Source organism: Podarcis filfolensis (genome assembly GCF_964270895.1).
Source record: "Podarcis filfolensis genome assembly, chromosome: Z".
Taxonomy (NCBI): Eukaryota; Metazoa; Chordata; class Lepidosauria; order Squamata; family Lacertidae; genus Podarcis; species Podarcis filfolensis.
The window spans coordinates 39,867,442-39,893,924 of NC_139617.1; the positions used below are offsets into that span (position 1 = coordinate 39,867,442).

A 26,483-nucleotide genomic window follows, 5' to 3' on the forward strand; every position below is an offset into this window, starting at 1 on the left:
AGGGGAAAAAGGCCTCTCGACATTCTGTCTTCATGCCTTTTTTATTGAAACAGGAGCATTCGTTAGACTCAGGAGGGGCTACTTCTTATCCTTGGCAGAATGTAAGATTCATCCTTGTATAATATTACTCCGTTACAGGAAATATACTGGAAACTTCCTCCAAGCCTGTCTCTTCTGGCTGAAATCTCTGCAGAGAAAAAGAAAGAAATGCTTTCTTTGTTCCATTTAGTGGGCCTTTCTATTCCACGCATCTCTTTTGTAGAAGAAAATTGTATTGACCAGCCAAGTTGCATAGATATATTAATACTTTTTTAAAAAAATCTGCAGTCTAGCATTTCCACCTATATGTGGAGGGTTCTGGAGCATAGACAAAGCCAAGGTGCTCATGGGCTCCTTTCTTCCAACTGCCTGGGGGTCTACTTCCACAGCTACTTTGTAGTTATATAATGTGGGATGAAGGCAACCCTTTGCAGGGCTGAACATTTGTGCAAATGGGGCTTTGGTTTCCCCTTGCGTTACACATTGCACAGACCTATTTTAGGCATATTTCTGAGATGATTTTAAAGGAAAGGTCTGTGGTTTATCATTATTTTTAGGGTCTGTTCTCTGTCTAGTCTCCCCTGCTATACCAAGCACCCCACTCAGATGCTAAATGTAGCTCAAACACCCTGCCCGGAAAGCTTCAGTTTCTCTATTTCCACCTTGACTATCCACTGAACAGCTGCAGAACAAATTACCAGCTAGTGCCTGTGTAAGCAATACAGCTCTTGAAATTGTGTTGACCTTGGAACATTCATTTCTTTCCATTTCTTCAGTCCTCAGCCTCCCAATTGGATTCCTCTTTTCTTTAGGTTTCAAATGCAACCAAGCCTCTCTGCCTCTAATTGACAACTTCAAGTTGGCAAGGCCCAGGGAACCATCTCCTTCATGACTGGTTTCCCAGCAATGTGAATTTATTTCAGCTTCCCACAGAGCACATTTGAGCTTATCTAAGCAACAGATCCTAGCATCTTGTAGGAGCTGTAGCAAACAGCATCTCTGCTCTTTGCCATCAATAGTTTTTGTCCGATGTGGAAAAAATAGCTTTTGAGAAGGTAAAGCATCTGCTTGGATGCAGAAGGTACCAGATTCAATTTCCAACATCTCCAGCTGTGACTGGGAGAGACTCCCTGTTTGAAACCCTAGGAAGCCACTGTCTATCAGTGTAGACCAGGGGTAGTCAACCTTTTTATACCTACTGCCCACTAATGGTGAAATTTTCCTTACCGCCCACCAGTGCTCGATGGAAGGAGGATTCAGCTTGTGCCGTAGAACCCCCTACCGCCCACCTAGAATCCTGAAACGCCCACTAGTAGGCAGTAGGGACCAGGTTGACAACCCCTGGTGTAGGCAATGTTGAGCTAGATGGGCCAATGGTCTGACTCCACATAATGCAGTTCCTCTGTCCTTTTTTGATTTTGGTCCTGTAGACACTGAAAGTGGGACAGCAAAGGCAACCCTCCTATGTCTTGGAGAGGCTAGACTGTAGTCAGTCTCCTAGCCCAGGTTTACCATGTAGTTGTGGGACACAGCAAGCACCTCCTCTCTTGGGGAATAGTGCTCCTATGGTTCATCTGTACAAAGGGCTCTCTTCCACAGACTTCAAATCCAGAGGCCTGGGAAGAAATTGTGGGAGAAGTCAAAATTATGTAGCAAAGGAATGCTTTTCACTAACAGAATTCCTCAGGTGATTCAGCGTGCACCATCTCACATTCATTCATTCAATTTATTACAGTCAATAAGCTGGAAATAAAATAAAAACATAAAGCATACCAGAATCTAATAGCAAAACAGATTCAGAACTGTGACATAATAACAATTATATAGAACTATTATAATCTCTGCTTAGTCTTAGTCCAGATTCAGGTGCTGTGTTGTTCGTATGTTTTCACAGCTACTGACAAAACTTTAGCCACTATCAATGATATCCTTGGGATTTTATCTTCCATCAGATATTTAAAATAAAGTTGAACTGATCTTCCTGGTAATTTGGTGAGCAAAGGGTTGAAAAACAAAATGATTTGCTCTAAAAATTCTGCTTCCTGATTATTACATGGGCATAACCTTGAGTAAAGAGGGGTGCAAGTGTATCTGTCTCGAAGCATTTGAGATGAGAAAACATGAAATCTGGGCAGAGTAGAAGCTCTGTAGTATATAACTACAACAGATTTGTGAAGTAAATAATCAATGAAGCAGCTATGAGTTAATTAATTGTATACCACCATGATAGTGGTGTTGAATAGTGGCAATTTACAAACAAACTAACTAATTGTGCCTGGGAAGCACCAGCCAGCCTCTATTTCCAGCCATTATTGTTGTATAAAGAGCAAACTTTGTAAACAACTGAACTGTTCCCCTTCAAATAGCAAATTTACACTTAGCTATATTTAGAGTTCCATTAGTCACAGAAGTCTAGGAAGCCACTTTTAGCACTTACACTCAAAAGACATGTGAAACTATTACCCTTTAGTTTGTTTAATTGGTCACAGATGCAGGATGGCTAAGAATTAGCTACTGCATAAGACAAGAAGAGTAATTAGAACCTTTCACTCTTCCACCTTCTCAACAATTTACTTCTTCCTACTTTGCTTGCTCTCTGAGGTTGTATAGTTGTTTCAGAATAGCCATAGGAGCAAAGGACTTGATTGTTTAGTTAATGGCTATGGTTTGTTCTTCTCAGAGTAGATCCATTGAAATTAAAGGGCATGGCTAACATGAATACATTACTTTAGATGAGTCTACTCTGAATAGGACTAGCCTTGGATCCAGCGCTTTCTCTTTTTTTCTTCTCTTCTCTACTTCATTGCTAAAGGGACGTGGGTGGTGCTGTGGGTTAAACCACAGAGCCTAGGACTTGCCGATCAGAAGGTCGACGGTTCGAATCACCGCAGCGGGGTGAGCTCCTGTTGCTCGGTCCCAGCTCCTGCCCACCTAGCAGTTTGAAAGCACGTCAAAGTGCAAGTAGATAAATAGGTACCGCTCCAGCAGGAAGGTAAACGGCGTTTCCGTGCACTGCTCTGGTTCGCCAGAAGCAGCTTAGTCATGCTGGCCACATGACCCGGAAGCTGTACACCGGCTCCCTTGGCCAATAAAGCGAGATGAGCGCCGCAACCCCAGAGTCGGCCACGACTGGACCTAATGGTCAGGGGTCCCTTTACCTTTACCTACTTAATTGCAGGAAGTAGAGAACTGAAGTCTTCTGCAGGGTTTCATACAGATCAGAGGGGAAGACAGAGTAGAAATAGGATAATGAACTACCCTTGTCTCTACCTTACCATAAAGACTAGAGAGACTGTTGGTTAGAAGGTACTTCTGCTCTGAAAGCATTAGCCTGTTAAAAAATTCTGAGGTTAATTTCCTGCCAACAAACACTCTACATCAAGACACAAAGAAGGGAAGGGATGTTAAAATTCTTTCTTTACATTAAATTTTATGTCATTAAGCTTTTGAAACAGGGCCTTCTTGGTTGTTCCATAGCCTGCAGAGATCTGTCTTGTGACAACCAGGAGGAATGCCTTTTCTATTGTGGCATGCAGCCTGTGGATTGATTGCTCCTCAGAGATAAATTAAGTACCTACTGCTTTTTTGTTTTTGGTGCCTGCTAAAAAGTTATTTATTCTTCCAGGGCTTTGCTGACCATTTGTACCAGCATGTTTAGTTCATCCTAACTTGGTTGCTATTGTGTTCATTGTTTTTGTTGTATTTTTAATGTTTTATTATGAACCTGGTTGATTTATTTTTTATGGTAGGTGATATAAAAGTATTTAAAATAAATAAATATCAAGGGGGAAAGAGCAACCTAAAAAGAAAGTTGATACCACGGGGGGGGGGGGAGGGAATCTTCTTATATGCAAGTACAGCAGCTAGAGTAGTGATTGCTGCTAAGTGGAAGTCACAAACTCTACCCTTAAGGGAGGAATGGATTTGTAAACTAAATGAATATTTAACTCTGGCAAAACTAACAGCTATTATAAGAAACTAATCGAATCAAAATTTTAAAAGGAGTGGGAATGTTTTGATGAATATATGGTAAAATACTACTCAAAAAAGATGTGCTAATATGCCTAGATTAAAATGTAAAGTATCTGAGGGAAGATAAATTCGTAAGGAAAGATCGGAAGAATATACAGAAGATTGGAGAAGATTGTAAAATGCAAAGATAAATGTAATCTCAGAATGTAGAGGAAATCGAGTGGGGGCGGAGGGAAGCTGGGGGAGGGACAAAAGAATATTAGGTTTGATTGATGGATATATGGGAGGATGGGGAGGATGTGGTGATGGCTTTGGTTTATTTGTATTGTGTAATATGGAAAAAACAATAAAATATTGTATTGGAGAAAAAAGAAAAAAAGAAAAGAAAGTTGTTGTTGTAAACGTTAGCTGACATACTGCTCGCAACTGATTCATTTCTTTTCTTAATCAAATAGGCTTCATGTTTACCACTACCTTTTCTTACATTCTTTTAAGTTGAGAGTCACCTGAGAAATGAGCCTTCAATCACCCTTCAAATCACCCTTCAAAATTTCATAAAAATGTTGCATGGTGTGCTGTGGTCCCAGATGCAGTGTCTTCAGGTCTCTTTGAATCAGTGTAATTGATATTAGAGCAGGCTTCCTCAGCCTCGGCCCTCCAGATGTTTTGAGACTACAATTCCCATCATCTGTGACCACTGGTCCTGCTAGCTAGGGATCATGGGAGTTGTAGGCCAAAAACATCTGGAGGGCCGAGGTTGAGGAAGCCTGCATTAGAGCTACTGAGTATGGTCAGACATTTTGGTATGAATTTCAGTCTGGTGAAATTGTCAAAATAATTTCCTGTAAGGTTTGCACTATTTACATTAGGCTTCGGAGAACAGCTCTTGCAGCTTGCCGAAATTAACATGTTTTGCTAAAGACAGAGTCTTCCCCTATTTTGTGATACAGTTTCATATTATCAGTTTTGGTTTAAACAGGTGCTTGCGTTGTAGGTGGATAGAGCTATGCAATAAATATGGTGCCTTCTTTGTTTTGAATTGTCAGTAGTAATTTAATGAGATGCTCAGTGTATTTTCTTTGTGTTTCTAAATTCATAAACTGTGAATAAAAATAAAGAGTGTTAAGGGGAAATAAATCAGTGAACATGATCTTGAACCTACACACAGATTTTTATAAAACTCCCCCTTACTCTTTGCTTGCCTGGAATGATTAGAGAGACATCTCAGCCAAATGCTTAACAAATTGTAAGTAGTTGAACTTTAAGCACAACTGATAGACGTATTCTGTGCCAGAGGGTAGCGTGCCATGCTTCCTCACCAGGGCACCCGTCTGGGAACTGAATTCTGCTTCCTCAGTTCTGAAAGTTCAAGTAAGAGTAGTGCCAAATCAAACATCAAATGGTTTCTCCAAAGTTTTTTCTTGCTTTTCCCCCCTTTTCCTTTTTCCTTTTAACAAAACCACCTGCAGAGGTACTAACTGAACTATGTTCTCCATTTAAGTTCCATAGAGTGGAGTGGAGTTTCTAATATTTAGGAACACCAGGCAGATATCCAGGCCAGTAATGAGTGGCAAAACCCACTCCCGCCCTTAGGAAACAAGATATACATGTTTGGGATAATAATAATTTATTGGCCCATAAAATCTCTTGAATAATCAGGTCATGGACCAAGACTCTGAGAATAATTTTGTAGGCTTGAAACCAGAATGAAATACCGATGGAACAAATTTTCAGGATTTGGACCAGGATATGATTACAGTAGGTTACAAACTCAGTTGTTGACATTTAAAAAAGGAAGCAAGAAGTATCATCACAGTTTAAGAACACTATCCAACTTGTCAAAAGCACTCAGTGGGTGTGGAGAAGAACCATTGAAGAGGGTGGCATGGGTTGTGGTTTAGGAAGAGTCCCAGGGGACTGGTAGAGAGGTTTGGAGGACTGCATTTGTCCCCTGGGTCTCGGGTTCCTTATCCCTGCTACAGTTTTTTTATTCAACCAATACGCATGTGTAGCAGATGTCAGAGAGCAGGGCTGTAGGATACTCTGTTAAGTAATGGAAAGAAAGAGGAGGGACTGGCTGGACAAAATGACTGGTGGAGTGTGAGGGAAGAAAAGGAGGAAATGGGAAGGAAGGAGGCAAAATGAATGGACTGAGGGAGAGAAAGAGAAGCAAATTCCAGAGAAGGGTTAGATATCAATAGAAAACAACCACAACTGATGAGTCCAAACTCAACCTCCCCCACTTTATGACTGGCTGTGCCCCTACACCATCATTTTATGACTGGTGGGTGGGCCACAGTAATTCTGAACTAACTTTGGATACATTGCTAAACCATATTTTGAACTCATGCCAAGATCCAGCTAACATACATTCAAACAATCTGGAGTTTCTTTCACTGTCTCCTCCTTTCTCTCTCTTTAGAATAATTGATTGGTTTCATAGTAAAATAGTACTGAGCTACTCCAACAAAATCTGTGGAGTATCACATGCATCAGTCTCATGTAAGAAAAAAAATGAGTGAGAATACTGTCAAATAATTGAATACAGTGGTACCTCTGGATGCGAACGGGATCTGTTCCGGAGCCCCGTTCTCATCCTAAAGTGAACGCAACCCGTGTCTGCGCAGTCACGATTCGCCGCTTCTGCACATGCGTGTGACGTCATTTTGAGCGTCTGCACGTGCACGAGCGGCAAAACCCGGAAGTAACACGGTCTGTTACTTCCAGGTTGCTGCGGAGCACAACCCGAAAACGCTCAACCCAAAGCTACTTCAACCCAAGGTATGATTGTAATTAAATACATCACTAGGGATTCAACTATCTGTGACATAGGCTCTCTCTAGTAAGCATGAGTGACCAGAGGTCTTACATTAATGTCACTTTGGATGCAGTGCTAAACCATAGTTTAAACTGGTGTTGAACAAGCCAAGATTCAGCTGACAGACATTCATTCAAACTGCAGTTTGTCTCACCAAGTTCTGGTTTGCTGTCTCACCACCTCCTCTGTGACTATCCAATACCCACCATGAATCCTTTTGCGTTGTTGGAGGACTGACAAGGCGTTACAATGCCACCAGTTCTTTTAATGCTGGCTAACTGCAAAAACAGGATGGAAAATGCTGATACTCTCCACCTCTGCTTGACACGCCCTTGAGCAAAAAGCCCAAACATATCTGAAGCTTCTATCCCTTCCTTCTTTCACTCCCAAGCCGTGCAAGGAAAAATAACAGTGATGCAGCAGCAGATAGGGGAAGTAGAATCAGCAAGTAACTTCAGAAACAACAGCAGCAGCAGCAACAACAACATTAAATTAATTAAAGTTTTCTTCAGGAAATGCTTCTCCAGCTCTGCACTCCAAACTACTTTTGACACGAAAACTGAAATGAGCACAAATGCAGGGCAGCCTTATACTACACTGTTGCCATGACTTTCACTTTGGCCAATATGCAAGTAATTGTGTGAAGTGAATCCAAGATGAAGGAAAAAATGCCTCATGTGTAAGTTTTTTAAATCTTAGATTACACCCTGAAACTGCACAATTGTCCAAGATCAGCCAAGAATCTGTTCCAACAGGAGGCCTGAAATAAACTCATAAAACCTTTTCATAAAGAAAACAGTCATCCAGACTGGATAAATAAACATCTGGAATAGTATGGAAAAGGCCAGCCTCCAAAGCTATATGAGGTTAAAAGAGGATCTGCACAATAATGAATTGACAATCACTAGAACACTTGTATAGCCACCATAGTGGATGAAGGTCTATTTCCAGGGACAGGATGCTATGAAAGCTGTTAGATTATTTATGCGTGTTTTGGGCAATTCCCCAAAGATGAGCATTTAATTACATCAAGTTTAAAAACTTAAGATTGTGGGGGGAAACCTCCCCTCTAAAAATTCCTTTAACCACATCAGAGGCGGTGTGTTGTGGGCTGTATTTATTGTAACTTCCTCAGCATTGCTTGCTTTTTACAAGAAGCATGTCGTCATTTTTCAGATGCTGAAATCCAACAAATGGGAATTTAAAAATATGTCTTTTGAGCTTTTCCTTCCATGAAAATGAGGGATTCATTTACAATAATAACTTTATAAATAACAAATCTATACATTTTAAAGCCTAAGATAAGAGTCAGTGCAAGACTATCCACTGCATTTGTGTCTTTAATCTGAATGTCTTAACTTTTTATAAAACTGAAACTTGGGTAATAGATTTGCTCTGTGCTCAAGTAGTTATTGTGGGACCAGTTCTTCACAAAGTTCTCATGCATAAACCATTGGTTTGAATGAGAGCCACACAATAACTCTCTTTTACATCTTTCATTTTAATGGGGCTTGAGCAGGACAACCTCCTAAGATTGTGTCATATATTTTTCACATTGAATTTTTAACCAATGGCAGATTTTGGTGGCCCTAATTTCCCAAACACACTGCTTTTCTTGATGCTAGATGCATCCTTCCCACCCACTGAGAATGTTCACCAGGGGTCGGCAAACTAAGGCCTGCGGGCCGGATCAGGCCCACTTGGGTTGTAAATCCGGCCTGCGCCGTGAAGATGGAACCCGTCATGAAGCCAAGACTCCCGGCGATGCAGCTCTGCCACTCAATCACCGCGCCTTGTTTACCTCAGTGTGGCGTGGGATCGTCTCTGCCAATCAAACGCTGCGCCTGGTTTACCTCAGCGGCATTTGATTGGCAGAGACGTCCCCGCACCGCACTTAGGTGAAGCAGGCGCGGTGTCTGATTGGCAGAGCCGCTGCCACTCAGCCTCTTCCTCCTGTCGCAAGGAGGCAAGACAGCGCCCACTGCCTGCTCTGGCTCCTCCCCAGCTCTAGAAGTCCGCTTTCCCTTTCCCGCCTGCTTCCACCTGCGCCGCCAGGAGATGCCACATCTTGGCGTGTAGCCAAACCCTGCCCTGTCGTTGGATGCATGGACACTAAGAGCCCTAAAGACCCACTTACTCACAAGTAAGCCGCAGTCATTTCAAGGCCGTTTGTTCAGCGCCTGAAGAACTGCTGAGAATGAAATGTGCTACGGATCGTGCCCCTGGGAAGGTAAGCACAATGGTTGGCCCCCCTCGCCTCTTCTTCCAGCTCCCTCTCCCCGCCCCACCCCCACCCCCCGTGCTGCTTCTCCTGCCTGCCACAAGGTCTGAGGGACAGTGGACCTGCCCGCAGTTAAAATTTTTGCCGACCCCTGATGTTCATGAATTGTAGACCCAGCTGGCCTGAAATGGAATTGTACATGAAATGGTTTGTTTGTAAGGCTCCTAAAGTTTTCTTGTTGCTGGACAAACATTTAAAAGCAGCACAGCCCTTCCTACATGCTTGCAGTCTAATAAATGGACTACATTTAAGGCATTTACTGTTATTGCAATGACCTAAGTGGAACAGCCATTGAAAGACTTGAGTTGAGTTGCTGCTGAGCTTGCAGCCAATTAAAAAAGAGTTCTTTCTTGGAGATTGGAAGCAAATGAGACACTTCTAGTACCAAGGCTACACTAGGGAATTTTAACCGTTGTGAATGGTGTTCTTGATGGGGCCACATTTCCTCTGAAGGAACAGATTTGCAGCCTGGGTATGCCCTTGGATCACCCTTGTCACTGGTGGCGCAGGCTGCCTCCACAGCATAGAGCAGCTCTACTTGCTTAGTTTGTGCGCCAGATGTTGTCCGTACTTTGGCAATTTTTAGAAGGCTTGGTTGGACTCCCTATAAACAAACAAGGGTCATAATAACACCACTGGTATTATACCAGTTTTAAAAAACCACTGTTCCTGGTGACAGGTACCTAACCATCTTATTTTGACACCTGGGAAATTTATAATTTTTTGCAGTTTGCAGGGGTATCTTACAAATGCCTACAGACTAGAACTGAATCTTAGAAAATGGAACATTTCCAGCATTGTTATCACTCCTTTTCTGGAGTATGACAACAACCATAACTTCAACATTTAGCAGAGCAGGTTTTATGTTTTAGAATCACATTTATATAGTACTTAAACAAAATGTGTGTGTGTGTGTGTGTGTGTGTGTGTGTGTGTGTGTGTGTGTTACCATTCAAAATAGCCCTCTGGGTATTTCTCTACTTAGTATAACTAGTACTGTATTTTTCGCTCTATAGGACACACTTTTTCCCCTCCAAAAATGAAGGGGAAATGTGTGTGCGTCCTATGGAGCGAATGCAGGCTTTCACTGAAGCCTGGAGAGCGAGAGGGGTCAGTGCGGGTTCCCGCTGGGCTCCGAAGGCTTGTGGATAGCAGCCTGCAAAGAATTTTTTTCCCTTTATTTCCCCTCCTAAAAACTAGGTGTGCCCTATGGTCTGGTGCACCCTATGGAGCGAAAAATACGGTAAATCCTGCCTGCAAAAAGAAAAAAGAAAGAAAGCACAAAAAGAACCCAGTTGCAATGCTATACATACTTGCCCTGAAAGTAAATGCCATTAAATACAGTGGGACTTACAGGGGGAGTGAATATGCAGATGTCTGTGTTGTAAGAGTGATATTCATTAATTCCCCCTTATGCTCTCACAATAAGAGCAATGCAAGATAGTATGAGATAGCCACAGCTTCTTTCTTATTCTCTAAAGAAATGAAGGAATGAAAGGGATACATGCTATTAATCAAGAAAGAAAGAAAGAAAGAAAGAAAGAAAGAAAGAAAGAAAGAAAGAAATTAAATTACTAAAATAGTCCAAAAACAGAATCAAATGAAAATAGTTGGTTTATTATTATTATTATTATTATTATTATTATTATTATTATTATTACCTAAACTGTAGCCTTGAGGCAATTTACACTTAAGATAATTTAAAACAGTTAAAAACAAAGAAGCAGTCAATGTTTGAATAAAGAATTGGTTGTAGTTGCTGTTTCAAAAGTGTATAATCCTCTTCGTTGTGTGTAAAACTCTGCAAAGCTCTTCTCTTTGCATAAATTAGGTTATTGGTGAGTCCTAGATTAGTCATGCCTAACAAAATGCTGTGGGGGGAAAGGGGGTAATCAAAATTTCATTCAGCTGCAGTAACAATGCCCTTGAACTTTGTGCTAAAGACAAAAAACAACATCTTCAGGGAACTTCCTCTTAAAGGTAGCAGGAGGTTAATCTGTATTCCAGAGACAATCTATCTGTTGGCACCTTGTGCATTATATGTGTTTCTCTCTCTCTCTCTCTCTCTCTCTCTCTCTCTCTCTCTCTCTCTCTCTCCCCCCCCCCCCGCTCTCTCTCTCCCCCTCTCTCTCTCTCTCTCGGGGGGCGGGGTGTCCACACCATTTCAGAAGTGGAACAGGTTGCATGTTTGTCTGGCCTTACAGAGTGAATGTTTGTTTCTCTCAAATAATGATCCACACTTGTCAACATATGAATATAGCTCACCAAGACTTGGGGTAGTCTTAGCCAGTGATATTCTATTGCTTTGCAGTGTTTGTGAGTTATACATGAAGACTGTGACAACTGAGAATTAATAGAATATGTTCAAGGGTCTGCTGAGAGAATATGTAGCTATTAAAGTTATTTAATGCTATTTGTAAGGAAAAGTGCATTTTCATGAATGTCTTCCCTGCAGACATGTGTGCATAGCTCCTACTTTGGGGGTGGGCAGTGTTTTGATAATGTTGCACTTGACGCTAGAACTCTGGAACATGAGCTGGCTTATTACAATGCATTCTTTGTCTTTTGTGTTTCCCTTCTCTTTCCCTTCTCATCTTTCTCTGCCTGCACAGGACCCCACCTCTTGCTTCCCCATGGTTAAAATAACTTTCATATGAGAGTGGCAGTTTACAGCTCCATACCCTCCAACATTTCTCCGATGAAAATAGGGACATTCCATTCCATAATGATAGTTTTACTATTTATACCCCACACATCTTACTGGGCTGCCCCAGCCACTCTGGGCAGTTTCCAACATATATAAAAACATAATAAAACATTAAACATTTTTAAAAACTTTCTTATACCGGATTACCTTCAGATGGCTCGGGGGTCAGATAACTCTATACTCTCTAACATTTCTCCAATGAAAATCAAGACATTCTAAGGAAAAGTGGGACATTCCAGGATCAAATCAGAAACCAAGGCAGCTTCTCTAAATCAGGGACATACCTGGAAAATAGGGACACTTGGAAGGGTCTGCAGCTCACTTCTGGAGGACTATAAACCAGGCTCTTAATCAAGTGTGTAGAGATTTGTATCAGGAATGCACACATCAGAGGCTATCTAACTACAAACCTCAAGCTTCTTGTTTGTCAAACCACATACCACCTTCAGTCCCTCCAGAACAAGATCTATTTTCATGTATACATGTGCAGTTTTCCCTGATGCACAGTGATGCTTTTTTCTTTTTCATGTTTACTTCAGTCAGTAGCCCACATTTTCCCAAGAGCAATGACAAATAAATATAGAAGACAAGGTCCTGTTCTGGAAAGAGGAATGGTAGGAAGAAAGAAGGGCAACTGGAAAAAAACAACCAATCTGCTGCTGCCCAGCAAGCCAGAGGATCAGTGGACAAAGGAGTGGAGATATGGCCTCCTGGCAATTCTCATTACAGCAGTTGCCACTCCCATCACATCTCTTTTGCCTCTTTGTTTGAAATTTTGCTGTCAGGAATCACTTTTTGGGGAGTGGAGGCAGACTGGTTCCAATCACTAGTTACCAATCCTTACGCATTACAGTATAAGCAAACAAAAAGGGCTGTTTTTCATTCATGTCTTACCTAGTGTTAATGGCTGCTTAAACATCTTCTCAGTAAAGATCTGTGTTTACCAAGTGTAAAAAATTCTGTTGGGCTTCACACTGCAAGGATTTAATACTTTAGTATGCACCCGTCATATCCAAAGAATGTAAGAGATGTCCAGGCTAAGCTAGATTTCCTGCTTTCAACCGATAACATAAAAAACGTTTATCCCTTTGCTTTTGTTAAGCTATTTAATTCCTGACATGTCACCATTTCTCTTTTCTAGATTATCCTTAAGAATTGAGCCAGGAAACAGCTCTCCGCGACTGGTATCTTCAAAGGAAGATCTTGCAGGTATGATTAAATTTATTGGGAATGTTAAGAACCTTACAACATAGCATTACTTAACTCTACAATTTCACAGTCTTTTTGCTATTGGTCAGGGCTGCACACCATTTTCTATCCAAAGACCACCCTGGTGATTCCTTTTTCATAGGCGCCCTGATGTTTATGTGGTTGTGACACACACTTGGGCCTGTTTGTTTTCCTTTGACAGATGTCCTCAGATGCTGAAAAGCTATTTCTAATGTATAGTGAAGGGTCAGATTCCACAGTGTTTATGGAGATGAGGTGAAATTACTGGAGTGTTTCGTAGCATTCAGAGCTACTGTACTGGGACTATGGTTTTCAGAAAGCCTTACTGCAAAAGTTTTATCTTAGATCAATAATGGTTGAGAAGACTGGTTATTGCATAAGACATAAAATCCATTGATCAATAGTCTGATCCCAATTTGAGAAGTGTGCTTTCTCTGTCACAATCAATATTCAAAATTTAGTGATCAGTGGCATTCACGTGTGAATGCTTGACAATGCCTGATAAATTTTGTGAATGCCTGAGCCTGAAAATAGATTTCTGTTTCTTCAGTTCTTGGATATTAACAAGTAAATGCTGACAATGATATTAACCTGAGAATTACTTATGAATTCCTTATAGTGATGATGCTTCCTACTGGAAGGAACAAGCAGGGTCTACTGAAAGCTTTCTTCTCCTCTCTAGGAGGAGGAAGAGTCACCCTTCTCACCTGACCAGTTCTGGTGATGGTTGGGGCCGTGGATGGATGGTTAACCAGCACAGATTTGAGCTTTCAGAACATTGACATTTATCAGGGATTGTCAACATACAGTGATTGTTCGTATTCACTATTGTAATTCCATAATTTTGAATATTTACCAGCCAACAAACTTGGGTAGTTGTGGTAGTTTTTGCATTTTGAATGTTCACTGCAGAATGTATAAAAAAATGACAAAGCTGTCTTCATTCATTTTACAAATAATAATTAGGATTATAATATACCTGAAACTTAAACACATATCTTAGCAATTCAGCTGTCGTTAAGAATAGACTTGCATGCAAAAAACAAAACAAAACTCCATTTGTGAATAGGAAAGTAGGTTGGAAAATGATTGGGAAACTGGATAGGTCATTTTGTGTGTTGCGTTGGAAGAGACTTAGTATTATTATTATTTATTCATTTATACACTGCTTATATGCCAAAATGGCTTCTAGATGGTTTTCAACTATAAAACCAATTAGAAAAAACATACATAATTAAAATATACAATAACAATTCCATTAGGATATTAAAACACCCATAATTAAAATGCACCCTAAAACAACCATTTTAAAAGCATGATACTGTAATTAAAACAGTTGAACAGTTAAGACAGTAAGATCAGAAGTTGAGTTCGTGGAACACTTTCCTAAACAGGTTTTTCTTCAAGAGCTGGCAGAATGACACTAATGATTGGTCTCTCGTATTTCTGTAGGGAGAGCATTCTATCATACTGTTGCCACCAGTTCAGAAACTATAATGGCTATAACAATGTCCATCAGTGGAGTTACATGCAATAAGCTGGAGTGCCTTGAGCAGAATAGCTCAAGAGAACACATAAAAGTGAACTGAGACCAAGCCAACTCCATGCTGCTAAACACCATTGTGTAGCAGATACACAATGCAGATAAATGTTTGTATATAGAATATATACAATAGAGGGAAGAACAGAAGCCGCCACCAAAATATATAGCAAATATGAAACAATAGGCAGATGTGTTGGAATCTCTATAATATAAACTTTGCATTTTTATATTAAGGTGGCTTTTAAAAAAACACCCACTCATACATAGGTTTCTATGCTTGCCTTCTGCAATGGGTTTTAGTACTAGTTTCATCTTTCAGCTTGTTGTCATAGCAGCAGCAGTGTGTGTCTTCAAGGTGCCTGGGGCAGGCGGGCACATCAGGGGGATATGGAGGGCGATGTGAGGAGGATGCAGCGGGGCAGGCATACACCCTTAAAAACAGTCTGATTGGGCTGATTGGAAGGGCACAATTCTGTTGTGTCCTCCTGACGCCCTGCCAGCCCCACACTGCTTTGTGAGGCTGAGATGAGGGTCAGACTTGCAAAGCAGTGCAGGGCTGGCAAGGGCGACGTGAGGAGTAAAATGCACCCTCAAAAATCCTGTGCCTGTGGTGACGGCCCCCCTCACCCTATCCATGCTACACCCCTGTGTCATAGAATACATATATTGTATTTTTCTGCCTATAAGACGCCCCCTATTTTGGGGGACTCAGATTTAAGAAAATGGGGGGAGATGGCCCAGAGTATAAGACGCCCCCTAATTTTTGACATTATTTTTAAGGGGGGGCCTAGTCTTATACACGGAAAAATACAGTAGTTCAGCTTGAGTAGTTTTGAAGAAGTAGAGCAAACTTCTGAACCACACAGAGAGTAGCTAGAAGCATAGGTTGTCAGAACATGTAAAAGTTTTTCATATATATATATATATGGTAAATTGGTAAGAGTTTTAATCCAGTTTCTCTCTCTCTCTCTCTCTTCTATCTCTTTCTCACATGCACACAAACATGCACGATAAAATGGAACTGTTTCTAAATCTGTGGGCTTGGCCAGAACAGTTTGGCACAGGGGCAAGATTAGCTAGCCAAGCCCACCTCACCAGCCCCCATGGAGACTGCCAGAGACCAGTTCTCCTGGGTGGCATTGATTCAGAGCCTCGTTGTTAGGTTTATTTCCACTGTGCATCCCACTGGTTTGAACAGGAGATGATTTTAAAAACCCAAACTGCTGTTGTATAAAGGAACATAGCCATGGGGTAGAAGTGAATGCTCTGTAACTACCATAGTTTGATGTGCTTGAGGTTGATTATATACATTTACCTTTTTATCAGCCCCTACCAACAAATCAGAAAGCAAGGCAATCTCCCATGACATGCCTACTTCAGGGTTTATAACTATTTAAATTCTTCTTTCTTTGAGAGCTGTCTAAGTGGTTCTTGCATGAAAAATCAGCGTTGTTAAATTGGTTTAGCATGCAGTATAAATGTTGCCATGCTGATGTGTTCATACTGTTGTATCTTTCTCAGTAGACTTAATACTGGCAATGAGTTTAGCTAACTTTCACTTGTGCTGAGGCATTATGTTATAGGACACACCTCTTACGCCTGATATGTTAGGGCATGCTCTTCTTAAGTGTTTTGCTCCTGCAGTTAAGCTGATAGTATCCCATCCTATCAATATTTCCATAGTTTGTTTGAATTATACAGTATCTGTCTTCTGGGTCTATGCAACTGGACAAACATGCACATCCATAGGGCATGCAATAGATAAATGCAATTGGCAGACTTGAAGTAAAATTACTTCCAGTACCTGGCATAGAAAATGCAATGGAAGATACCACTAGATTCTTCGAATACAGTCATACATTGTGTTACAAACGCTTCAGGTTGCATTTTTTTGGGTTACGCACCCGCGTACCGGAACGGGTTACTTCTGGGCTCTGGCGCATGCGCAGAAGCGCTAAATCATGCTTTGCGCATGCACAGAAGTGTTGAATCGCAACCCGCGCGTGTGCAGAAACGCCGCTGCGGGTTGCATCCCGCACAGATTACGTTCACAACCCGAGCGTCCACTGTACATTCCTCAGGATAATTCTGCAATATTCCCACCACAGTACATCAAAGGGAGATACAGGAAAAACATCTTATGAGTAAGGCTCCACAGATTACATCTTTGTGTAAACCAGAGAGCTGTAATCTAGTTCAGAATGACTGGTCACTTTTCACAAGAATGTTCCCTGTCTCAAATGACAGTAAATCCTGCATTTTCAAGAACCATTTTTATGTGTGTGAGTGTTATATAGTGGCCATGAATCATCGAGCCTTAGCCACAAACTCATCTGATAGGCAAAGTACAGCTTCTCAGCCTCATTCCCATCCCCTCTTCTCCGCAGTTTTGGAAATGCTGACCTACCTGATAAGATTGCTGTAATGATTACTAGCAACATTTGTGAAGTGCTAGGCACAGTCAAAAAATTCCTCAAAAATCCGCATTATGACTAGAGGCCAAAATCTTGCAATTTTGGGGGTAGATAGTGATGCTATCAAAGAAAGTTACCAAGCTACCTTAATATGTGGCACCAATAGTTACCTCCCACTGCTGACATCTAGATTAAATAGTGTGATTTCTAGGCAGTGACACAGGTCCTATCAATTTAAAAATCAAATACTGACTAGTTATTCTGCAACTTTACTGCTAGCTTCAGGGTCTTGGTTTGTACAAAGTCCTCTTCCTAAACTACACCTTTGAAGATTGCCCATCCTATGGAAGTGAAGCATTGCAAAGATAATTCTATAGATACAATCACCTTTTGTTCATTGTTTGCTCTATAAAAATATCATGACTATTTTTACTGAAATTGCTTAATTCCATTCATGACAAAGTTCACAATATATGCATATTGACTTCCCCCCCTCTGAAACAGGTATCTGTGAGATTTTCCTGACATCTAGAATTCTAGAATCTAGAATTCATAATGAGCAGAGGGTTGAAATAATAGATTTCTGAATTGTTGCTGACTTCATTTTCAGTGTTTCCTCATGAGCTTCCATTTGCATTCTTAAGTATGTGTAAGTGATACCCAGCTCCCTGTAATTGCCAGTTGACTGAAGTGTCCAAATTAACTGTGCTGTATCCTGTTTCTGTGATATGCATGGACAAGAGGAATGTGGTATGCACAACGTTCCTAATTCCCTAATTCAGAAGTTCGTTTTGGAACACGAGAGGTAGTATAAATATGTCTTTAAACCAGACTAAACAAATCAGGACATGCAAACTGATATACCAGCTATTATCCTGAAGGCAGTTTCTGTTCAAAACTGTCATTGATGTGCCAGCTTTGTGTTTTGCCATATTTACAGAAATAAGTTTAACTGCTTTGGAAGTACCCATGTAAGATATGGAGGATTTCACTTGATGTTTAGAGGTGCTTTTGTATGAGTTTGTCTTGTATTTCAGTGGGAACTATTTGAACATATTCCTTTGTAAGAAGAAATCATTGAATTTACAAAATGTGTCTGCTTCTGATTGCCACATTTTCCTTTTCCTTTTTCGTACAATCCATTGCTGCTTTTAGATCATCATAATGTTACAAAAGTTGGGTGCGTCCCCCTCTTTCTGCTGAGCAGTAGCAAGAGTCCATGGGGTTCCAGGCACTCCCCTGGGGTCTGTGTTCCTTTGGAGAACTGAGACACTGTTGAAGCTTTAAGAAATATAGCATATTCACTTATTTACACCTGCATGGAGGGAGTCCAGATCATACAGCATGGTCATTTCATGAGAGGCTTGTCCCCCCACAGCAGTGCAGCCAGCCTTCAGCCAGCCTGCCAAAGATGGATTCTTCCTCCTTCTTCTCAGAACACCCTACTAAAAACTCTCTTTTCCTCTAAACCCAGTTACACTAGCAACCTTCTAAACCCCCAGTCTCTGTTCACACCTCAGGGCAAGGAGGGAGGATAGTTCTCTTGCATTGCCAATAGATTTCAATGACCCTGTATTGTCTCTTAATGGCACTAGCTTGGCCAGGTCATTTTGCATAGGCTAGCTCAGGAATTCCTCTGCAGATTGTATCTCTCCCTTCACATCCCAAATAATAAAAACGCTACCATTTATTAATTTCTGGGGTTCAGGAGGGTCCCTCCAAAATCTATAACACCATCACCCCTTCAGCAGAAGGGACTGCTTTCCACAGGTTTGCAAGAAATAAAAGAAAAGTTACTAACAGTATTCAGAACACAACATCAAAGTAGATCAAAGAAACATGACACATTTAAAAACACAATAACAGCTCCTCTTCAAGCAATCTCCAGCTTCCCTGGAATCCTCCAGGCTTTCTCTTTCCTCTTGGGGTACACTCTGGTCACTGTTCCACATCCCAATGCAGCTTACCCAATCGCCTACACTTGGCAGCGAAGATGATGGGTTTCCCCGATATATTTAAGCCAGGATGCCAGTTGTCTCACCCAAAGGCCCTTCTTTATCGCTATCATAATTACTAATCAGAACAATTTGTAGGGTTGCAATATGTCCCCTCTTTCCTGGACACATCCTCTTTTTCAATATTAAAATGATCCCAGCTTTGCAAAGCTGCACAGGGCTCTGATCATATCCTCTCGCCCCCAGCTTGGGCAGGGTGGTGCAAGGACACCATTCACCCTTCAATCCCTGCCCCTCAAGGATGAAGTTGGGATTGAAGGGCACATGACATCCTTCCCTGAGCTGCTTTGTGAGGCTAGGATCTGATCAGTTCTGTGTCACATTCACTTTTTCCTCTGGCCCCACCCATCACTGGCATGCAGCCCATGGAAATTTGCCTAGAAGTGGATATGGCCATTGGGATGAAGAAAGTTCCCCACCCATGATAGAGATTAATACATTGAGACAAATAAGAAAAGTTCAGTGGAGCCAAAGACCTGAAATACATGGAGTGGTAGTAGGTCTGCATCATGGAAATACACGGCCCCAATGAATTCAAGAGAGCAAAAAAGTGGTCCATTCACAATTGTTGTCACTGATTATCAAAACTTACTAGCTATGTTGATTCAACACTGGTAAAAGAAACACAAAGTGCCAATTAAGTCCCAAACTGAATTAAATTCACTGATTAAATAGTTCAGCTATTTCATGCTGGAACCTTCTTTGAACTCTTGCTGTTGAAAAGTGGTGGCTTCTAGATTAACAGTAGAGTGTTATGGGAGACAGAAATGTTTTCCCACTGGTGTCAGAATGTTGCCACTTCTTATGCCAACCTTTACATTTTTCCTCTTGCATGGCCTATTTGTCTCATGTAGACAGGAGAAGGGCAGTGTTGTCAAGGGATGGTTTATATCAAGTTGGAGGATGTGCAGATGAGTGAGCCACTGATGCTGTGGTTGCTGGTTTTGAGTTCTGTAGCTGAGTAGATTATGTGGGCATAGTTGGCATTTGCTTGTTGCAGGGTCTATATCGCAGGTTTAACTATCTGCAAGGTGATTAATCATCTAGCAATTTTAGATTAGAGTGTTCTTCCTTGCTGAATCTTACAGCCTGCAGAGACTTCTTTTGGTTCAAAAAAAAAAGTGCCAGAATAAAGATACATGCACCTGCTTGTAGTTTGGCCCTCCCGCTACTGGTTCCCTGGAGTTTGTGGATATTCGGTAAGTTATGACACTCAGTTAATATGTTAGTGCATAGCCAATGGCTAGGAATGATGGGAGTTGTAGACCAATAACATCTGGAGGACCGTAAGTGTTAATATTATAGTAGTTTGCCGAGAAAGCTTACATATATATACATATATATTCCAAGGTGGAAGTCACTTTACCGTTCTTCATTTAAGCTTGCAGGTTTTCTTCTCTGTAGCTAATAGCAGCTCCAGGGGGTGTGATCTGAGCCAGGCTGCAGCAACAGTTATCTCCCACCCCTCAGACCACAGACTAAGGGTTCTGCAATTGTTTTTACAAAAAGAAAATTAATGTCAGAAGCACCAAAATTATTGCTCCAGTATCACATGTAGTTTGGCCCACATTGGCCCTGTTTATTTATTTTTAAAATAGTCCTCAAGTGCATTATAGGAATGATGAAAGAAAGTTCAAATTTAAAAAATAAAGTTTTAGAAAGAAATGTTGAGCTGGATGCAAAACAGGATCCTTTGACATTGTTGTATCCAGGAAAGATTATCATCCATCTCTTTGGGATCAAAATCCTTTGGAACAGGATGAGTGTTTATTTTGTCACATAAGTGAATAATTCCTGAAAAACAGATTCTTTGCAAACTGTGAGCTTTATCACTTTGTCACCATAAGCTTTCAGTAGCATCTGTTGTGGTTGGGCTTGATCAGGCCCACGTCTCTCCCATATAAGCTTTTTGTGGCGGGGGGGGGGGGGGAGGTAGGTTTGTTTAGTTGAAGGCTGCCCACAGTGGCCTTTGGAAATACTCCTGTAGCTCCATTCTTCCATTAGGTTTTCCATCTGAGGCTGGCTCTAGCATGCAGTTTTGACAGGCTCACCACTGCCTTTTGGTCCTTGCCCAGCTGGAAAGCTCTAATCTGCTGCCAATAATACAATAAATGCCATCGGTTTTTCATACGTATGTGTGTTAGTGCCCACTAAACAAGAAGCACTTATAGGACTATAAAAGTGTTGTTAAACAGATCAAGAAATGAACATTTCTGAAGCTTAAATGCATTCCTGAACCAAGTTGTTTAAGCAGAGTTGCTTGTGTGGTGTGATACTGAGGACAACTAAATAAACACAAAAAATTCAGCTGTTGCCCCAGCAACAAAAACGTTCAGTGTGGTCAATACATTGTATAGTTGGAACTGGAGCAGACATTTTTTGTTAAGGTGTTCCAAGATATTTCTATTAGAAATCCCTATTTTTAGTGGCTCATAACTTTCCCTTAGTTCATGCTGGAATATCCTGGACCATGGAGCTTATCTCAATCACTACTAAAAATGAAGAGAGGGGGATTTCTTTATTGTCTCCATTCTTTGGATTCTAGATTTGCAACGTGGTAGGGTCAGCGTGTCCCTTTTACATCAGCCGTACTGGCTTTTGCAGCATGTGTGAAATTCTGCCCAGGGTCAGCCAAGTTACAGTCCTCTGAAAGACAGGGGTTAGTACGTGTTCAGCAGAGAGGGTTATTCAGTAAAGTTCCATTCCACTAAGACTGTTTTCAGCTTAGAGGAGACACAATTATTCTTTCCCTCTGCCCCTCAGCCCTGGCAGTGGTTCCTTCAGTCCACCAGGGGCTACCTGATTATGAAAACTGTTTTCTGTAATCTTACTCATACTGCAGAAGACAAAGAGCTTTCACAGAAATAATAAAAAGACTGGGTTTCTGGTACTAAATAAAAAGCAGTGTGTGCCAGTCAGGACTGCATAGGGGCATATAGACTCATTAACCTGGAAAAAAAGGAAACTACCAAAGGAAAGAGACATGGGAAAGTTGAAGGTTGAAAAGGAAGATCATTATCACTATCATTATCATTTATTCCCATCAGATGTCAAGGAGATAAATAACTACAACCTTCAGAAGACATCTGAAGGCAACCTTGTATAGGGAAGTTTTTAATGTCTGGTGTTTTATTTTGTTTTTATGTGCTTTGGAAGCTGCTCAGAGTGGTTGGTTCAACCCAGCCAGATGGACAGGGTATAAATAACGACGTTTTTTGCTAAAAAAAAATATAGTAAAAAATTGGGGGTTGTCTTATACATGGATGGTGAATGCACAGGGGTTTGAGCTCTGGCGCAGGTGGCCTGGGCTTGGGTTCAGACTCTGATGCGGGTGACCTAGGTGGCCCAGGCTAAGCCTCTTGAAATATGGCAATCCAAACTTTGGGCCACCTCCCACCAGAATTATTCTGTTTGATTTTTAAAATACTGATTTCTTAATTTTATGTTAAAATAAAATAGGGGTTGTCTTATACATGGGAGCATCTTATACACACAAAAGTACAGTAATAACATTATTATTATCATCATTATTAATAAAATGTCTGTGCTGAGGTCACACATGGGGTGTTCTGTAGTGCTAATGAACTGAGTTATCATAATCCATTCAGGTGAGCAGCAGCTTCTTTGATTCCTTTGCTTTAGTGAAGTTTGTATGTTGGCCATCTGATGACTGCAGAATTAAGGGTTCGTTCCTACCCATCTTTAGCAAATGCCTGCTCCTACTCCACTGAAGATTATTTCATTGAAATGTGGTTTTCTTGCAAAGTGTCCTGTGACAACATGAAACTCAGTCAGTACAGCTTTATTCTCCGACAATTTTGGCTTTGACATGTCAGAGCAAACCAGCTGTCTGCTTGTTTGCCAACCAGCTTTCCAGAAATCAGACCAAGTGATGGACAAGAGACAGAAGTACTTTTCACAACAGAGTAGTTTTATATTGATGGCTGGTTTTCTGTTTCTGCTGCCACCATTCATGCTAAATTCTGAATGCTACCCATAGAGTAAAACTAGCCCATTAGTACCATTTATATGTAGTAAAAAGCTTTCAAATTCAGGGTTGTACAAAGTACCTACGTTTTTAGAAGTTGTAGAATTCTAATGGGGACATTTTAAGTTCTTTAGTGGTGCCACAGAATCATGAGGACTGGGAGACAATATCTATTTGGACAGCATTTAAAATATTTCAACTGTTCACATTTTCCAATCAAGTGTCTTATGATGAAAAAAGCCATCTGTGTTCCTGTAACGTAGACGAAAAGATGTCCAACATGAGCACCATAGCCAGCAGACGGATTGTTTTGGAACATGTGCTTCAATAATTTTTCCCAGAGAATGTTTTAACGTAATACAGAGCAGAAATTGTGTATGTTCCCAACATCTGATAGCTCTTAAATGTAGAAAAGTGTTAAAGAATTGTCCTTATTCCTAAAACCTCACCATTAAGTTTCTAGCAGCTTTCCGTGTTCCTCAGTAATGCATTTTGGTCTGATGCAAACCTGCTTTGCATTTTTGCTGTATGCATTTCAATACGATCAGTGTCATTTTAAGAAACCAAACATATTAGTGGATACAGTACATATAAGACTCACTTCACACAAGTTATTTTCTTACACAGAAATAATGTCAGTGATGAAGTTAAAATTGATTTACTGGCTACTGTATATTTTTAGAAAGAAGTATTAATTTAGGTGCAAAAACATGACCCAGGAAGCCAGGGTCTGCATCAGCATCACAATCCATGTCCTTGTGATTAGAATAAAAATCCAACCCAAAAGACAGTGTACACTCTCCACACACCCCTCCCTTTGTAGAGATTATCTCACCATAGGTAAAGCATTATCTGTGAAGCATTCCATAGTCTGGACTGTTGTGTGTTAGGTCTTTGCACTGTTTGACCCTTGAACTTCCAATACAGTCTCTAGGAAGAATCATGGAGGATAGAAGAAAATGGCCAATCATTACATACACTGTAGTGTTTATTTGAGAGGTGAAGGACTAGGTCAAGCAGGTCATGTTCTTTTCAAGGCAGTAGGCAGTGCTCCAGCCATAAATAGATCCTTTTGTTTCTTCAATTTCTTCAGGCTAAACTCCGTGAAACCACATCACTGTTGAGGCCCCATAATACTTCCCGACAAGAGCATTCTCGTTTCCATTACCCCACTGTGAATGCAGAAGAGCAACTCCCTTAAGTCAGAGGAATTACATTACCGTAATGAGGTGGAAATTGGCCCAGTCATGCTCAATATGTCTGACCCTGGAACGAGCTTGCAATGAGCGCACTTTGTTAGATCTGGAGTACATGCAATATAAGAGTTAAAAAGAAGAAAAATGAAAAGAGAGAATAAGCAAAGATGTTTGTGCATTTATATTCCTTTGGCCAGTCAGGCTACTACACTGGTGACGTAATCCGGATGGAACTTCCTTCATTTTGGATTCAAAGGAAAACATCGTTTTCCACGTAAACAATTAGTCTGACATTTAGTTATGCAGTTTGTGTTAGATGTAACCTTGGATACTAGTAAATAGCTTTGTTGTGGATGTTTTAGTAGCAAGTCATTTACTGCAAGCCAGAAGTGCCTAATTGTCATGCCTGTTCTTAATTTTGGTCTTATGGCTTTGATAGCTTATTTTCTGGTAGTCATTAAAGAGACAGGAATGAAATGTCCATCAGAACCCTTCCTCCCATCTCTGGCGCTGACAGTGGTACAACTTCAGTAGTTTCCTAATCTTAACAGATGCCCATTTGATTTATTTCTCTGTGTTTGGGGGCTTGGAATATTGTTTTTATCTGCTCCCAAATTTATTGACAAATTTCATTTGTCTGCTTTAAGCCCAGGTGAAGAAAGCTTCATGCTGCAACTGAAGGCAGTGCCACCACCAGCGGTAGTTACTTATTAGCATTACTGAAGACTTAAAATCCTTCACCAGACATAAAAACTCAGAATCCTCTTTTGCACCCCACCCTTGGTGGCAAACTTAGTTCCTCCTGGTATTCAACTACCCTCCCCTTGGTGACTGAACCTATACCTTCGCTAAGCCAAGGGCTGTCAACATGGCAATGACAGGCACCAGTTTGCCTGCCCAAAAAGGTCTCAGTAAATGTCCCTTCAAAAATCCATGAAGCATGAGAGACTGTTTCATTTTCTTGCTCAAATTCTGTTTGTACTGGTCCAGCCACCCCTAATTTGAACATGACCCCTTAAATATGCCCAGATTTCATTGGACTGGAACCCTCCATCCCTTCTGCTCTGAACAGAGGAGAGGTGGAAATTGCTTTTCTTTGTGAGCAAGTATGGCAGTGGTGGATATAGGTGCTTTCTCCAAGTCTGTGCCTGTGGAGTAATTGCAGCAACAGTGAGACCATCCCCCCCCGCCAGTGGTGTAGCGTGGGGGGTGCAGGGGGGGCCGGCCGCACCGGGCGCAACATCTGGGGGTTAGGGTTAGGGGGCGCAAATTACTTGCCTTGCCCCGGGTGCTGACAACCCACGCTACGCCACTGCCCCCCGCCCCCGCTTATGTACCCTCATTTGATGGGGTGTGTGCAACCTGAGGCGGCTCCTACATAAAAGGTATCACTGCTGTTCCCTCTTCAAACCCCTCCTGGTACTAGGAAACAGTGGGGTGGGGAATGGCAAGGAGTCCGCTGGCCCATCCCTTGCCTGAACAATCTCTTCCTCCTCTCCCGACACATCCTGTGTGCCTCCCTCTGTCTCAGATCACTCTGACCCTTCTTCCTCCACTCGGCCTGGCTTCTAGCTTATGGGTGGTGCCAAACCCCAGAAATCACTGGATCCCTCTCCTGGTGCCAAACCCAATAAACTCCCATGGCCCCCTGCTTCCACCACACACTGCCAGTCGCCGCCACATAGTGCATAGTAAAACCATGGGATTCACTTTGAGAGTATTGATGGCTACCAACTTGGATGGTGTTGAAAGCCAGTTAGGCATATCCATGGAAGATAAAGCTATCAAGGGCTACTAGCTACAATGAGTATTTTCTGCCTCCATTGTTGAAGGCAATCTGCCTTTGAATACCAGTTACAGGGAATCTCATGTGGGAGAATGCTGTTGTGTTTGAGTCCTGCTTGTTGGTAAAAAAAATCTTAAAATTTGCATTCGTACATGCAATTAATGAACATTAATGTGAATGTTGTATATTAATTGGAGATTGTAAGCCACACTGATACAACTGCTAAGCTATTACACCTCTTGTTACATCATGCTAGAGCTCAATTGTAGCCAAAATGAAGCTGTTTTAAAATATAAATGAAGGTACCATTTTTCTTTTAAATGTATGTGACATGTGGGATGCTATTGTGATACTTGTCTAGTTGTTTACCACATAAATGTCCACTTGTTTGAGCAGTAAGGCACTTTCCAGTGTTTGGTAGAAGAACATAACAGATGAAGTTTGGGCAACATATTTAAGAGGATATATTTAAAGCTGGTCAAGGCTAAACTGAG

General features: G+C 41.3%; 1 protein-coding gene and 1 long non-coding RNA gene across 18 annotated transcripts in view; one reads left to right on the plus strand and one right to left on the minus strand.

Moving 5' to 3' along the window:
• Window positions 1-26,483, plus strand: part of RALGPS1 (Ral GEF with PH domain and SH3 binding motif 1) — a 218,704-nt gene that overhangs the window by 163,758 nt on the left and 28,463 nt on the right. For 16 of the 17 annotated variants that reach the window (XR_014543993.1, XM_083596993.1, XM_083596984.1 and 13 more), the window contains exon 12: window positions 12,959-13,026. Coding sequence is in view for 16 of the 17 variants with exons in the window: in XM_083596993.1 (XP_083453119.1) it covers window positions 12,959-13,026 (68 nt within the window). In the remaining variant the exon portion in view is untranslated. Of the gene's footprint in view, window positions 1-12,958; window positions 13,027-24,100; window positions 24,218-26,483 lie in introns of those variants that run through there. The other variant, XM_083596990.1, reaches the window with a different exon arrangement.
• LOC310754793 overlaps window positions 23,650-26,483 on the minus strand; it is a 34,900-nt gene continuing 32,066 nt past the window's right edge. The window contains exon 4 of the long non-coding RNA XR_014544013.1: window positions 23,650-24,309. This is a non-coding gene — a long non-coding RNA (uncharacterized lncRNA). The remainder of the gene's footprint in view (window positions 24,310-26,483) is intronic.